This window comes from Hevea brasiliensis, chromosome 6 (assembly GCF_030052815.1).
Source record: "Hevea brasiliensis isolate MT/VB/25A 57/8 chromosome 6, ASM3005281v1, whole genome shotgun sequence".
NCBI lineage: Eukaryota > Viridiplantae > Streptophyta > Magnoliopsida > Malpighiales > Euphorbiaceae > Hevea > Hevea brasiliensis.
Window position 1 is genome coordinate 105,240,361 of NC_079498.1, and position 15,689 is coordinate 105,256,049.

At 33.8% G+C, this 15,689-nt stretch overlaps 1 protein-coding gene and 1 non-coding gene across 2 annotated transcripts; both read left to right on the forward strand.

Moving 5' to 3' along the window:
- Positions 1 to 9,097: 9,097 nt before the first annotated feature.
- Positions 9,098 to 9,205, forward strand: LOC131181263 (small nucleolar RNA R71). The gene has a single exon (XR_009149889.1). It is a non-coding gene; the product is annotated as a small nucleolar RNA R71 (small nucleolar RNA).
- A 3,597-nt stretch (positions 9,206 to 12,802) lies between these two features.
- On the forward strand, positions 12,803 to 15,542 carry LOC110645734 (protein CHUP1, chloroplastic-like). The gene is made up of 4 exons (XM_058149034.1): positions 12,803 to 13,058; positions 13,164 to 13,255; positions 13,620 to 14,396; positions 14,482 to 15,542. Exons 1-4 carry the CDS (start codon positions 12,848 to 12,850, stop codon positions 15,391 to 15,393), a joined length of 1,992 nt encoding a protein of 663 aa, XP_058005017.1. The 5' UTR covers positions 12,803 to 12,847; the 3' UTR covers positions 15,394 to 15,542.
- Positions 15,543 to 15,689: the final 147 nt, after the last annotated feature.

The following is a 15,689-nucleotide window of genomic DNA, read 5'->3' on the forward strand; positions in this document are numbered from 1 at the left end:
CACTTGAATTTTTTAACAATTATATTTAATTTTTATATTATTTTGGAATGAAATTTTTTATCCAATTTTATAATTTTCTGGCCTCCCCTCAAAAAAAAAAAATAGAAAGAATTTATTTTAGTAATTCAAAATTTTTATAATTAAAATATGTTAAATTTAAAATTTTTAATAAATATTTTTAATATCAATTCAAATAATAATATCAAGTGAACTCATACATTGCAATTGGGTTAAAAATCATCAATTGTTTTATTGTCATATTATTTGTTTGTTGCTCATTGAATAACACAAATTAATTGAACTTAAATTAAATGAGTTCTTTTTTTTTTTTTTTATTTAGGCAGCGTTGAGAATGTCTTCGGTTTCTTGATCGGATTTAGCTTAGGGTAATAGTGGGGAAGAGTCTTGGGCTTCTATTATTGGGTCTGCATATTGAGTTGATGTAAATCAGGCCTGGCCTTGAAATTATAACTTGCTCATGGGTTTCCATGCAATAATATGTGTAATTTAAAAAAAAAAAAATAGTTATACTTTTAATATTATGTATTTATAATAAAAAAGGCAACGACTTGGGTGGGTGGCCATTAATTTAATCGTTATGATTCATTTAAAGCTGACATTTTTTGTTGCGATTCGGTGTGGGGGTCCATGGGTGTGATTTGGTAATTTGTAATCCACTACTACCCGAAATTTTGACCCATTAAAACGAATGCACTAAAAATATTAAAAAATAATATTTTTTTAAATATAATAAAATAATATTTTTATTTATAAAAAATAACATTTATATTTATAAAAAATAATACATGTACACCGAATATATTCATTAATTTCTCAATTGAAATAATTTTAATTGGACACCTACCTCCTCATAATAAGTCCTCCTAAATATGATAACTTTTTCAAATATACTTTTATGTTTCATTTAATTTTATGTTAAAGTTTTCATTTAAAAATTACTTATTGAAAGGATTTAAAATTTAATTTTAATTTAGAATTAACATATTTTTAATCATAATAATTCTATTATATTATTTTTAATATCATTTAAATTTTTTTTTTTAAATTAATTTCAATCTCAAATAAATTCTAGAGTTTTTCTTTAATCATGCATAAACCCATAAAATATGTGTATAAAAAAAATACCCTCGCATTCACTATCAAATTAATTTCTATTTGAAAAATAATTCTTAAATGTAAGAATAATGAAATATTTATATTAAAAAAAAATAAAAGACACACAAACAAATATAGATATCACATAAGCCAAATAGCATCCTACAAGATCCCTTTATGCATATATGTGATTGTCCACGCAAGGGCAAAGCAAGGCAGCCATGAAATTAGTGGGAAAATCAAAAAAATTATCTGATTAGGGTATTAATTATTTCTAAATTTAAACTAATCTAAAAATTAAAGCTATACAATATCAATTTATGAATGAGGCTTTCTTTGGGCAATCAACCTGGAATCAGAACTCTATCCTAAAAAAAAGGAAGGAAAACTTGGAATCAGAATTCTTCCATTTCTCCCTGTAACTAGACTTTTGAACGGCACATTCAACCATGCATAAGACAAAACCCAATATGTTGAGTCTGCGTGTGCTTGTTTTATTATATATTATTGATCGATTGATTGATATTGAAAATGAAAGCGCTTTATCATTCTGATCAGGGATCGGAAAAGAAAGCACTTTATATTTAACAGAGACTACAAGCAGCAATCAAAGCGTTACTGTTGGGTTCATTTCCCAGTTCAAAATCAATGCGTTCGAGACTGATGTGTTCCAACCGTAAGTGCACGAGTCGTTTAAATATTATAAAAAAAGATATCGTTCCCACGGAGAGTTGTGTTTTCAATTGAATTTTTGATGTAAAATAAAATATGTTAAAAATATATTTTAATCAGATTAATAAAAAGAAATTCAGGAATTTGAAGCATAAGGTATGAAAATGCAAAACTAAATTCAAACAATGACTAATTTAATAATTCGCAAAATAAAGAAATTGATAATATTAATAATGAAAATTAATAAAATGAGATTAAACTAAACTCTCAAAAGTAAAATTCCAAGCAATAATTGATAAAAAGCGATTAGGTTAAGGGTTCATATTTAAGTCATTTTGGGATTTTCCCTAGCTAGCCCAATCCATGAAATTTATGTGTTTAAAGGAGATTAATTCTAGAATCCTTTGAAAACTCTTTCGAATGAGACAAAGAGTGCCTTAATTAACTTAATCCTACTTTCGTGGAGTTAAAATTAACCAAGACCCATTAAGTTATTTAATCAATCTATTAAAACTCTCTTAACCCTTAGTCTATTTCTAGATCTAAGTTAATTAAGTCTAATTTCTTGATTAACTATCACTTGGTTTTCTCATTTCGGTGCTTCAACCAAGGATTAAGAACATAACTTAATGGGGCCCTTCATTAAGCATGTGAATAAGCACACAAGAAATAGATTAAACGTCATAAATTCATTAAATTGGGACTAACCCAGTTCAAATCCATAAAAATAACTAAAATATTACATCCCTTACTCCAGAATCAAAGAAAACTACTCACAATCCATGTTTAACACAATAAATTCTAAGTAAAAGAGGAAATAAATCATGAAAATAAACTAAAACTAAAGAAACCCGATACAAGAAAGGTAGGAAATGTGCAATAAAGGAAAGAAAACTCCAAATCTGTTTGGAAATGGTGGGAGTGACGTTTTTTACTCTTCAGCTGCTGTCCCTTTCCTTTCCTTTTCTTCCCCTCTTTTCTACTCCTTTCTAAAATGGGATAAGGGTCTATTTATAACTTTTTTTTACAAGGAGCCCTAAAATGGTGTGTTTGAGGTGTGATTTTCTGAGGGAATCTTCTGCCAGCTCATCAATGAAGTCTTTGTGGGACTGCATAAGTGGACTGCATAAGTTATGCAGTCCCTTATGCGATTTTCAACAGTTCACAGCTCTCTTGTGCGAAACTGCATGAGCAAGGTGCAAGACTGCATAGGTTATGCACAATTCTGTGGGGTTGCATAAGGGAGGCACGAATCTGCATAAGTTATGCAGCAACTTATGCAGATTTCGGCAGGTGCTTGGGACAGTTTCTTCTCCTTATGCAGAACTGCATAACTTATGCGGCAAGTTATGCGCAATTTGGCCAATGCATACTTCAACTTTGAAACTTGTTTTTGACATCTTTAGCTGTAGAAATCACTTCTCAATGGCAAAATTTCTTTTTAGTCCCTCAAAAACACCATTTTACCTACAAAACAAAGTAAAATTACAAATTAATCCAAAAATTGGCAATTATGAAAAACTATTTTTTGACATCTTTGGCTGTAGAAATCACTCCTCAATGGTAAAATTTCTTTTTAGTCCCTCAAAAACACCATTTTACCTACAAAACAAAGTAAAATTACAAATTAATCCAAAAATTAGCAATTATGAAAAACTATCTAAATAACTAATGAAATTAGCTAAAAGTGACTAATAATCAAATAAAATGGCCATGAAATTAAACCTAAATGACTATGCAAAATGTATGTATCAAATACCCCCAAACTCAAGCTTTTGCTTGTCAATATAATGCAATTTTTAGGGGTGCCTTATCCAAAGAGCTATGTAAATCACCTATTAAAGTAACTTAACACACCTTTAGCCATACCAACAATCCATATACCCATCCTTCAAAATGCAAAGAATCTAATGCTTATCCAAGCTTTCACCGCTTAGCCATCAAGTCAATTATCATTCAAAATTTTCAAACCAACCAATCAAAAGAGAGAGTCATGCTCAAAAGGAATTCTAGGACAATCAATAGTCAAAGTGTCTCTATATAGAATGATGGAATTAAATGAATGAATGGATAATTTTTCAATCCCATAGGCAAATTCCCTACTCCTATCTCCACTAATGTAGCAAGTACTATCAAGAGATCAAAGGTCTTTTTAGGGATGTAATGGGGCCATGGGGTTCAAAATGAGGCTAAGAAGAAAAAGGGGAAAAAGGATTCAAAGCATGAGAATATTTTCAATCTTGAAAACATAAGGTACACTTCTTATTTTATTATTTTTTTTTCTTTTTCTTTCTCTCTTTTTTTTATTTATTTTATATATATATATATATGGAGGAGAGAAATACACAATGAGAATTGTCAAGTGCTAGCATATTTTACAGAACACATAAAAATGGAGAGACACTTTGATACTTTAAACTTGTATATTGCATTTTCTCTTGATGATTGTCCCTAAAAATGCCACCCCCAAACTCATTTCCTTTAATTACTTTGGGTGGATTTCTTTCAATTTGAATGACAATAGTGAAAAGCACATATACTAGTACTTCTACAAGATGACAAGCATTTCTTTTCCCTTTTATTGTATTTTTTTCTCTCTTTTTTTTTTTTTTTTAATATCAGAGTATAAAGTGTACCTAATATTCAATTATCCTCATGAAAAGGGTTGGAGTGTTTGGTTCATTGGCTAGGTAGCAATAAGGGTGTCAAGAAAAATTAGGAATAAAAAGTCTCAAAGGGGTTTGCAAGGGTTAATTTTAATTAGGAAAAAGGCCAAAGGTTTAAAATGAGAAGGTTTAAATCAAAGAATTCCTAATCATTTCTCTTTTCAAGTATAAGCTAGTATTTCGCCTTGAAAGGTTTAGAAAATTTGTTCTAGGATTGGTGAGACATCATTTGACTACCTTATATCCAATAACTCCCTCTAAACACTTCCATCTCCAAATGACTAGTTGGGTGGCTTTTTGGCTAAGAAGATATAGGCAAGGGATAACACTTCAAAACTTTGCACCTCTTAGGAAACTTTCAATCCACAAACCCAACTAAAGGTAAGTCAAATCACTCTCATAGGCAACTTTTCAATACTCAACGGATTTGGCAAAAGATTTTATTTCATGATGCATGATTCCTAAAAAATGAGCAATGCATTAACTAAATAAAACAAATCTATTTGTAATATCTATATGGTATGATTCCTAGATAATGTATGTATATATATATGTACAATATAATATATGCAATCTAATTACAATGTATGTGTATGCTAATGAAATGGAATGAAATGTTTTTTTTTTTTTATACTATTTCCTATATTAAAATGTGAAAACTTTTTGCAAAAATCAAAATTAAAACATTAATGCATATAATACCCCCAAACTCAAAATTGGACATTGTCCTTAATGTCTAAGGTAGTGCATAGTGAAATTCAAGTTAAAAATGAATAACCAGGTATTAGTGAAATGAAAAGCAAATGTGAAAGGTTACCTGGCATAGGACAGTGATTTAGCAGCTAAATTGTGAATTCAAGAGATGATGGTGATGCATAAGAAAGTTGCACAAGTTATGCAGAATAAATGCTGTACAGAACAGGTGCATAAGGAGAGTGCATAAGCTGTGCAGTATGGCATGAGTTGCATAAGGGACTGCACAGGCTATGCAGAATATTTGCAGAAGGAGTTTCACAGCCTGTGCAGTATATTGAAAAGCTGCAGCATAATGATATATCAAGGAAAAATATGCAAACACCAGCAGAGGTATGTAAATATATACAGTGCATAAGCAGGCTGCACAAGTTATGCAGGTCCCCATGCAAGTTTCGGCAAAAAATGAAATAACAGGAAGTTGAGTGGTGCGAAACTGCATAAGTTATGCACTAAGTTGTGCAGGTTTTGACTGAAATTTGTAGAGTGAAAAGTCAGTTATGCAAAAGTGCATGACTTATGCGCTGCCTTATGCAAGTTTCGGCAGATAATGGAGTCCCAAAAAATGTGGTTATGCAAAAGTGCATAAGTTGTGCACTCCCTTATGCAGATTTCGACAAAAAATGGGAGTGTGAAAAATTGGTTATGCAAAGTGCATAACTTATGCGCTGACTTATGCAGGTTTCGGCTGATAATGGAAGTGTAGGAAATATGGTCATGCAGAAGTGCATAAGCCGTGCACTCCCTTATGCAAGTCTCGGCAGATTTTGGATTTCCAGAAAGTGTGGTTATGCGGAAGTGCATAACTTATGCACTCCCTTATGCAGATTTCGGCAGAAAGTGGAAAGCAAAATTTGTGGTTATGCGGAAGTGCATAACTTATGCACTCCCTTATGCAAGTCTCGGTAGATTTTGGAAATGCAGAATTTGAAGTCATGCAAGAGTGCATAAGTTATGCACACACTTATGCAGATTGCAGCAGAGATGAAAGATGGCAAAAATTGTGGTTATGCAGGATTGCATAAGTTATGCAATGGCTTATGCAAGTTTTAGCAGAGATGAAAAATGGCAAAATTTGTAGTCTAAAAGCTGCATAAGCTATGCAGTTACTTATGCACAATTCAACAAGATTGATATTACAATTGAAAATGATTTGCAAGTTTGAAAAATACACTAGAATGAAGAAATATAATTCTATGAGGCATAAATCATGAGAAATTATCACCAAAAACACATCAATATATACAAAATCCATCACAATTGCATCATACAAGCTTATAGAAGTGAGTTCTACATAAGAGGCATTTGTGAATTATGCCATTTCAACTCAAACTCTGCAAATTAACATTTAGCACATTAAAGCTCAATAAAAAATCTGCACAAAGTTGCATTTATCCACAAAAGAAAATGGACTCTCCAAGTTATGCCAAGAAAATGCAGCATGTCCATATTGAATCACACAACCCAAATAAGCTCAAAACTACAAAAATGACCCACTTACCATCATATTAACATTAAAAACATAGATATATGAAGATAATACACCCAACCTCAGCCAATAAGAAATAGTTGACAGCATATGCTGTAGAATTAGCTCACAAAAACTTCTTTGCACAAGCCAAAAGAATCTGCAACAAAGGCAACTAAAACAAGTCAGTTTTGGGGAAGTAGACAATTAAAATATCAAGTAAGAATAACTTCCCAACAGTGCAATAGCCTCTAGTTCTTCAAAATGCATCTACAAAGGATAAGATTCAACAATGTCAAAAATTGAATTTGGGGAGATTTAAGATAAAAACAAAAGTAATGCAAATGAAAGTAAATTAACAAAAGCAAAATAAAAGAACTTGGGGTGCCTCCCAAGAGCGCTAATATATGGTCCTTAGCTTGACCCTTTTCATGCTTCATGGTGGCTGGAATTGGAATTTATTGCCTCTATTGCCAATAGGTGCTTCAATGAATCTATACTTCATTTTCTTTCCATCACATGAGAAGATCCTTGTTGCTTTGTCTAAAAATCTAACCATTTCTTTCTTGACGACCTTTGGTGCATCTTTTTCTTTGGGAGATGGTCGCTTGACCTCACTTTTCTCCACTTGCTCAAGTTGAAAGATTGGTGCCATATGACAAAGTGGATTACTCTTCAAATATTGTGCAAATACAACCTCTTTTTGATTTTCATCATTGATAGTCCCTTCATGGACAAGACAACTTTCAAGAGAAGCCTTTGGATAGCTCTTTCTAAAGTGCTCTTTTGCTAACTCATCAACTATATCAATTCTCAAATAAGAGTCTACATCTTCATGTTGCTTCTTCTTGTCATTACCAATATTGAAGACTAACTGATCCTCTCTGACTCTAAGAGTAAGCTTTTCACCTTTCACGTCAATCAAAGCACCAGCTGTAGCCAGGAAAGGCCTTCCCAAAATGATTGGCATATGAGAATCCTCTTCCATGTCCAAAATGACAAAGTCAACTGGGATGTAAAATTTTCCAACCTTTAGTGGTATATTTTCCAAGATCCCTTCTGGATACTTAATTGATCTGTCTGCCAACTGAAGAGAAATGTGGGTTAGCTTAAGATCTCCCATGTTAAGCTTCTCATAGATGGAGAGGGGCATAAGGCTTACACTAGCCCCTAAATCACATAAAGCTTTTACAGAACATGATTCCCCAATGTGGCATGGAATTGAAAAACTCCCTGGATCCTTGAGCTTTGGAGGAAGTTTCCTTTGGAGGATAGCACTGCATTCCTCGATTAAGGCTCTGATCTCATAATCTTCAACTCTTCTTTTGTTTGAGAGAATTTCTTTCAAAAACTTAGCATAAGAAAGCATTTGGGAAAGAGCATCGATAAAAGGCACATTTATATATAGCTTCTTCAAAACCTCTAAGAACTTCCCAAATTGCTTATCAAGCTTGGCTTTTTGAAATCTCTGTGGAAAGGGAAGCTGTGGCTTGTAAGGCTCTGGAGGTATGTATTTCTCTTCTTTCTCTTCAACCTCCTCTTTACCTTTTTCTACACTCTCTTGTTTTTCATCTCCCTCGACATCTTTCTCATTTTCTCTCTTCTCAACTTTTTCACTCTTTTCAGTATGCACTATTTTACCACTTCTCAGTGTGATGGCATGACATTGCTCCCTTGGATTTTCTATCTGACTAGGAAGTCTTCCCATTGATGTGGTACCTGAAGAGCTTGCTTGTTGTGCAATCTGATTTTCCAGCATTCTATTATGTGTTTGCATTTGTTCCAGCCTTGCTTTCATCTTTCTCATCTCTTCATCATGCTTAGTTTGATTAGCAAGAATTTGTTGTAATAAAGCCTCTGTGGTAGAACTTTGTTCTTGCTGTCTTGGTAAAGGTGCAGGATTTGCATTCTTTTGCTGAAAACTAGGTGGTGGTTGCCTAGGTTGTTGGTATTGATGCCCTTGTTGTTGTGGTGGAAAATCTGAGTTGAAGCTTGATTTTGCTGATTCTCCCATGAAAAATTGGGATGATTCCTCCAAGCATATGAAGGATAATCTACTCCACAGCTCATTGTTCCTTCTGCATAAGTAACTTGTTGAGAACTTCCAGAGCATGATGATGAACTGACTAGCATACTTAAATCCTCCATTTTCTTAGCAAGGACATTAGTGAGTGCATCAAATTTGGCATTGATCATGTTGAATGGATCAAGCTCATACATTCCAGCAACTTGCCTTTTTTGAGTTGGAGTTGACCCTCTTGGACTACTCCATAAATGACTGTTCTTTGCTATTTTCTCTAACAACTCATAAGCTTCATCTTCATGCTTAATGATGAATTCCCCTCCAGTTTGAGCATCAATGATTCCTCTGATAGCAGGAGTGACATTTGTGTAAAAATTATGGTTTATCATCCATTTAGGAATGGCATGATGTGGATATTGTCTCTCCAACTCCTTCCATCTCATCCATGACTCATAAAGAGTCTCATCTTCTCTTGGTCTAAAAGCAATCATTTGATTCCTCAACTCTTGAGTTTTTCCAGGTGGAAAGTATTGGGCAAGAAATGCATCAGTGAGCTGCTCCCAATTTGTAATTGAGTTGTGAGGTAAAGAATCAAGCCAATCCAATGCTCTATCTTTCAAAGAGAATGGAAACAATTTTAGCCTTGCTGCATCATCAGACACTCCTGGTTGCTTTTGCATGTCACAGATCATAACAAGCTTCTTAAGATGAGTATGAGGATTTTCTAAAGGATGACCTCCAAATTGAGAATTCTGAATCATTTGTAGTACTCCAAAATCCATCTTATAACTATTTGCATCAATTCTTGGTCTTGCTATACTCTCTCTTAAGTCATCAAAATGAGGAAATGCATGATCCATCATACTTCCCTTAGGCACATTAGCATTTACAACTTCTTCACCATGAGCTGCATTTTCATTGTTTCGATCATTTCCAGCATTACCACCACCAATTCCAACTCTTTCTTCAGCCATTTCTTGTTCAATTTCAGCTGCTCTCAATGCTTCTTTTCTTCTTCTGGTTTCTTTCTTGTTGGCTCTACAAAACTTCTCAATTTCAGGATTAAATAATAAGGATGTGTCACTTGTGCTTCTAGCTCTTCTCATAAAAGATTAAGAGTACCTAAAAAACAAACAAACACAAAATGAAAAGATAACAAAGATAAAACTATAAACAACTAAAATAATCAAGAATTCAATCTTAAACAAACAACTTCCCGGCAACGGCGCCAAAAACTTGATGTGTCCCAACCGCAAGTGCACGGGTCATTCAAGTAGTATAGAAAAAGATATCGTTCCCACGGAGAGTTGTGTTTTCAATTGAATTTTTGATGTAAAATAAAATATGTTAAAATTATATTTTAATCAGATTAATAAAAGAAATTCAGGAATTTGAAGCATAAGGTATGAAAATGCAAAACTAAATTCAAACAATGACTAATTTAATAATTCGCAAAATAAAGAAATTGATAATATTAATAATGAAAATTAATAAAATGAGATTAAACTAAACTCTCAAAAGTAAAATTCCAAGCAATAATTGATAAAAGACGATTCTGGAGTTAAGAGTTCATATTTAAGTCATTTTGGGATTTTCCCTAGCTAGCCCAATTCATGAAATTTATGGGTTTAAAGGAGATTAATTCTAAAATCCTTTGAAAACTCTTTCGAGTGAGACAAAGAGTGCCTTAATTAACTTAATCCTACTTTCGTGGAGTTAAAATTAACCAAGACCCATTAGGTTCTTTAATCAATCTATTAAAACTCTCTTAACCCTTAGTCTATTTCTAGATCTAAGTTAATTAAGTCCAATTTCTTGATTAACTATCACTTGGTTTTCTCCTTTCGGTGCTTCAACCAAGGATTAAGAACATAACTTAATGGGGCCCTTCATTAAGCATGTGAATAAGCACACAAGAAATAGATTAAACCTCATAAATTCATTAAATTGGGACTAACCCAGTTCAAATCCATAAAAATAACTAAAATATTACATCCCTTACTCCAGAATCAAAGAAAACTACTCACAATCCATGTTTAACACAAGAAATTCTAAGTAAAAGAGGAAATAAATCATGAAAATAAACTAAACTAAAGAAACCCGATACAAGAAAGGTAGGAAATGTGCAATAAAGGAAAGAAAACTCCAAATCTGTTTGGAAATGGTGGGAGTGACGTTTTTTACTCTTCAGCTGCTGCCCCTTTCCTTTCCTTTTCTTCCCCTCTTTTCTACTCCTTTCTAAAATGGGATAAGGGTCTATTTATAACTTTTTTTTACAAGGAGCCCTAAAATGGTGTGTTTGAGGTGTGATTTTCTGAGGGAATCTTCTGCCAGCTCATCAATGAAGTCTTTGTGGGACTGCATAAGTTATGTAGTCCCTTATGCAGTTTTCACTGGTTCCTGGCTCTCTTGTGCGAAACTGCATGAGCAAGGTGCAAGACTGCATAGGTTATGCACAATTATGTGGGGTTGCATAAGGGAGGCACGAATCTGCATAAGTTATGCAGCAACTTATGCAGATTTTGGCAGGTGCTTGGGACAGTTTCTTCTCCTTATGCAGAACTGCATAACTTATGCGGCAAGTTATGCGCAATTTGGCCAATGCATACTTCAACTTTAAAACTTATTTTTGACATCTTTAGCTGTAGAAATCACTCCTCAATGGCAAAATTTCTTTTTAGTCCCTCAAAAACACCATTTTACCTACAAAACAAAGTAAAATTACAAATTAATCCAAAAATTGGCAATTGTGTAAAACTATTTTTTGACATCTTTGGTTGCAGAAATCACTCCTCAATGGCAAAATTTCTTTTTAGTCCCTCAAAAACACCATTTTACCTACAAAACAAAGTAAAATTACAAATTAATCTAAAAATTGGCAATTATGAAAAACTATCTAAATAACTAATGAAATTAGCTAAAAGTGACTAATAATCAAATAAAATGGCCATGAAATTAAACCTAATTGACTATGCAAAATGTATGTATCAAATACCCCCAAACTCAAACTTTTGCTTGTCCTCAAGCAAACTTTAAAATATAATGCAATTTTTAGGGGTGCCTTATCCAAAGAGCTATGTAAATCACCTATTAAAGTAACTTAACACACCTTTAGCCATACCAACAATCCATATACCCATCCTTCAAAATGCAAAGAATCTAATGCTTATCCAAGCTTTCACCGCTTAGCCATCAAGTCAATTATCATTCAAAATTTTCAAACCAACCAATCAAAAGAGAGAGTCATGCTCAAAAGGAATTATAGGACAATCAATAGTCAAAGTGTCTCTATATAGAATGATGGAATTAAATGAATGAATGGATAATTTTTCAATCCCATAGGCAAATTCCCTACTCCTATCTCCACTAATGTAGCAAGTACTATCAAGAGATCAAAGGTCTTTTTAGGGATGTAATGGGGCCATGGGGTTCAAAATGAGGCTAAGAAGAAAAAGGGGAAAAAGGATTCAAAGTATGAGAATATTTTCAATCTTGAAAACATAAGGTACACTTCTTATTTTATTATTTTTTTTCTTTTTCTTTCTCTCTTTTTATTTATTTATTTTATATATATATATATATATATATATATATATGGAGGAGAGAAATACACAATGAGAATTGTCAAGTGCTAGCATATTTTACAGAACACATAAAAATGGAGGGACACTTTGATACTTTAAACTTGTATATTGCATTTTCTCTTGATGATTGTCCCTAAAAATGCCACCCCCAAACTCATTTCCTTTAATTACTTTGGGTGGATTTCTTTCAATTTGAATGACAATAGTGAAAAGCACATATACTAGTACTTCTACAAGATGACAAGCATTTCTTCTCCCTATTATTGTATTTTTTTCTCTTTTTTTTTTTTTTTAATATCAGAGTATAAAGTGTACCTAATATTCAATTATCCTCATGAAAAGGGTTGGAGTGTTTGGTTCATTGCTAGGTAGCAATAAGGGTTTCAAGAAAAATTAGGAATAAAAAGGCTCAAAGGGGTTTGCAAGGGTTAATTTTAATTAGGAAAAAGGCCAAAGGTTCAATATTTCTTTTCTGTTTCTGAATATAGTCTGTTTCTGAATTTAGTCTATGCATGCTAATATTTCTTTTCTTGGCCTTGTAGATGGAGGATGACGAAGAAGACCTATGATTTACATTTTTTTTTTCTATGTGTATACAATTTCATTACAATTGGAGGTCCTCATTCTCAAGATGGTGAAAGAAAAGAACGATATTAGGCCTGTTTTAGTGAAATTGAGGGTGGCTTTAGCTCTTTCTTTTACTGGATTTCTGTATTCTCGCATAAAATGCAGAAGACATACATGCTCCAAGCCTCCTCGCTCCCCACGCCCTCCAGGTTTGCGCATGCCTTTGGTTGATTGTTCTTGTCTAAATTTTGTCTGGGATTTCATATTTGTGTCCCCATTTTATTGTATTATTATTATGATTATGTATGCTTCAGTTCATTTAAGTGAAGTTGATGGAGAAGGAAGAGCTGCAATGAAGAAAACGCACAGCTCAGGCAGCATCGAGCCAGGTTCAGCAGAAAGCCATGTAAGTTTTTTCATAATTTTGTTAATATTTGAAATTTTTTTTAACATTAAAATACTTTTAGTTTTAAATTTTGTTTTGTCATATCTGCTAAACGACTGGTCAAGTTTTGTGGATTATATCTTCTTTCTTTGTCCGTGCCACAAATTCTCTCCTGTTTTGGTGCAAAAATGCGAATTCAAAAGACTAAATTATCTTTTCTGCTCATTTGCCAATACTGTTGACGATGGCTATTTATTTATACAGGAATTTGTGCATATGGTGGTAATTTTTATTAATGTTTGCCATCTAAGCAAATGGATGAATTGCTGTTTCTGCATTTTACTTACAATGAAAGGGAAACTATTTCTGGTTTTCTGTCTTGCAGGAAGATACACGCATAGTCAAGATTGCTGCTGATAACCCTATGGTTCTTTCTCCAGGCTGTAGACATGGTGGGGAAAAAGATGGGTATCTCTTGCCCGAATTTAATGATCTCGTGAAGGAATTTGACTGCACTGCCATTAACACTGGGATATCTACGAAGAAGGACCTAGAAACACCTAGGTCATACGTGGGAACTTCAAGAGCAATTAAAAATGTGGAAAATGATGACTATGTGCAAGAAATCAGACATCTGAATGCCACGGTAAGAATGCTCCAAGAAAGGGAGAAGAACCTTGAGGTCCAATTGCTTGAGTTTTGTGGCCTCAAAGAGCAAGAAACTGCCATGATAGAGCTGCAGAACCGTTTGAGAATAAACAATATGGAAGCTAAGCTTTTCAATCTCAAGATTGAGTCCTTACAGGCAGATAACCAAAGACTACAGGCACAAGTGGCTGATCATGCAAAAATCATTGCTGATCTAGATGCTGCAAAAGCAAAAATTAAATTATTGAGGAAGATGCTAAGGTCTGAATCTGAGCAGAACAAGGAACGGATCTTAACCCTTCAGAAAAGAGTAACTAGGTTGCAAGAGCGGGAACTCAAGGCTGCTGCAACTGATTCGGAGATTCAATTAAAGTTACAAAAGCTGAAGGATCTGGAGGCCAAGGCACAAGAGTTAAGGGAGTCTAACTTTAGATTGCATATAGAAAATTCTGAATTGGCTCGTCAGTTGGAGTCCACTCAAATTCTTGTAAATTCTGTTCTTGAAGATCCTGGGGTAATTTGTTCATTCTTGATAAATGCTTTCTATTTCTTTATATCCATTGTTCTTGGATTTATTTTCTAGGTTTATTTTGTTGCAGACAGCAGAACTAAGAGAACATAGCAACCGACTAAGACAGGAAAATGGAGACTTGGCAAAGCAAGTTGAGGAACTTCAAGCAGGCCGATGTACTGATGTTGAAGAATTAGTCTATCTCCAATGGATGAATGCTTGCTTGAGATATGGGTTGCGCAATTTTCATCCCCCACATGGAAAAACAGTTGCAAGAGACCTAAGCAAATCCCTCAGTCCAGAGTCTGAGGTGAAAGCAAAACAGCTAATACTTGAATATGCAAATACTGAAGGGATGGGGGAGAAGGGAATTGACATCATGGATTTTCAGTCTGACCAGTGGTCTTCCTCTCACACTTCCTCTACTCTAGACCCATCGGACTTTGATGATTCTTCAGTTTCACCGAAAAACAACAACTCGAGCAAAATCAAAATTTTCAACAAGCTAAGGAGACTTATTCGTGGAAAAGACAATCAGCATTGTAATCATGGTTCATCAGTATGCAAAACTGGACGAACAGAAGATTCTGATTCTCCACTTGGCAGTTCAAGTATTTCAACAGCAACTGATACTGCAAGTGATCAGCAATCTAATAGAGTACAAAGTCTGTCTTCACAATTATCTTGGCACTCATCTAGACCTTCTGCAGATATCCGAAGACTGAAGAGTGCAAATATGTATGAAACAAAGGATATCGAAATTGGTAGGAGAAATAGTCACTCTGGATCCTCTTCTGGGCATAGGAAATTTTTGTCAGGTAGGATAACTGCTAGTGATTTGTCACCAGAAAATCAACTAGACCAAGATCCATATTCCATTGAGAAATCTGAATTGTTGAAGATGGCCGAAGTTCTGAAGGACTCTAGAACAAGAAATTTTCATAGAAAAGCAACATCACTTGGTTCATTTGAGGCTTTTCGACGCACAACTTCACAATAATCTCACCTCATTGCCTGTTTATGTATACTCCTGGTCAGTGTAAATGCATCATGCCATAGGAACGAATTGCACAAAATGAAGCATTGTAAATGAATGATAAAATGTTTTTAGTTACAAGCTTAATCAGCCATAACACATCTTATACTAGAGATTAAGATTTTTGAATGAATAATAATTCAATATTTTTTCTCTCAATGTCACTTTCTGCACATTGATTGTTCAATTTGGATTATAACTAGAAGTCAGTTGGAGCATTTTGCCTTCTTGGGGATTACCATTTGAAGGGGTGCTTCATG

Bases quoted from the DNA above. Each gene is read 5' to 3' on its own strand.
- LOC110645734 (XM_058149034.1), top strand. From the start codon at position 12,848: ATGATTTACATTTTTTTTTTCTATGTGTATACAATTTCATTACAATTG. The intron at 13,059-13,163 runs GTTTGCGCATGC...TGTATGCTTCAG, and splicing joins TCGCTCCCCACGCCCTCCAG to TTCATTTAAGTGAAGTTGAT. The intron at 14,397-14,481 runs GTAATTTGTTCA...ATTTTGTTGCAG, and splicing joins CTGTTCTTGAAGATCCTGGG to ACAGCAGAACTAAGAGAACA.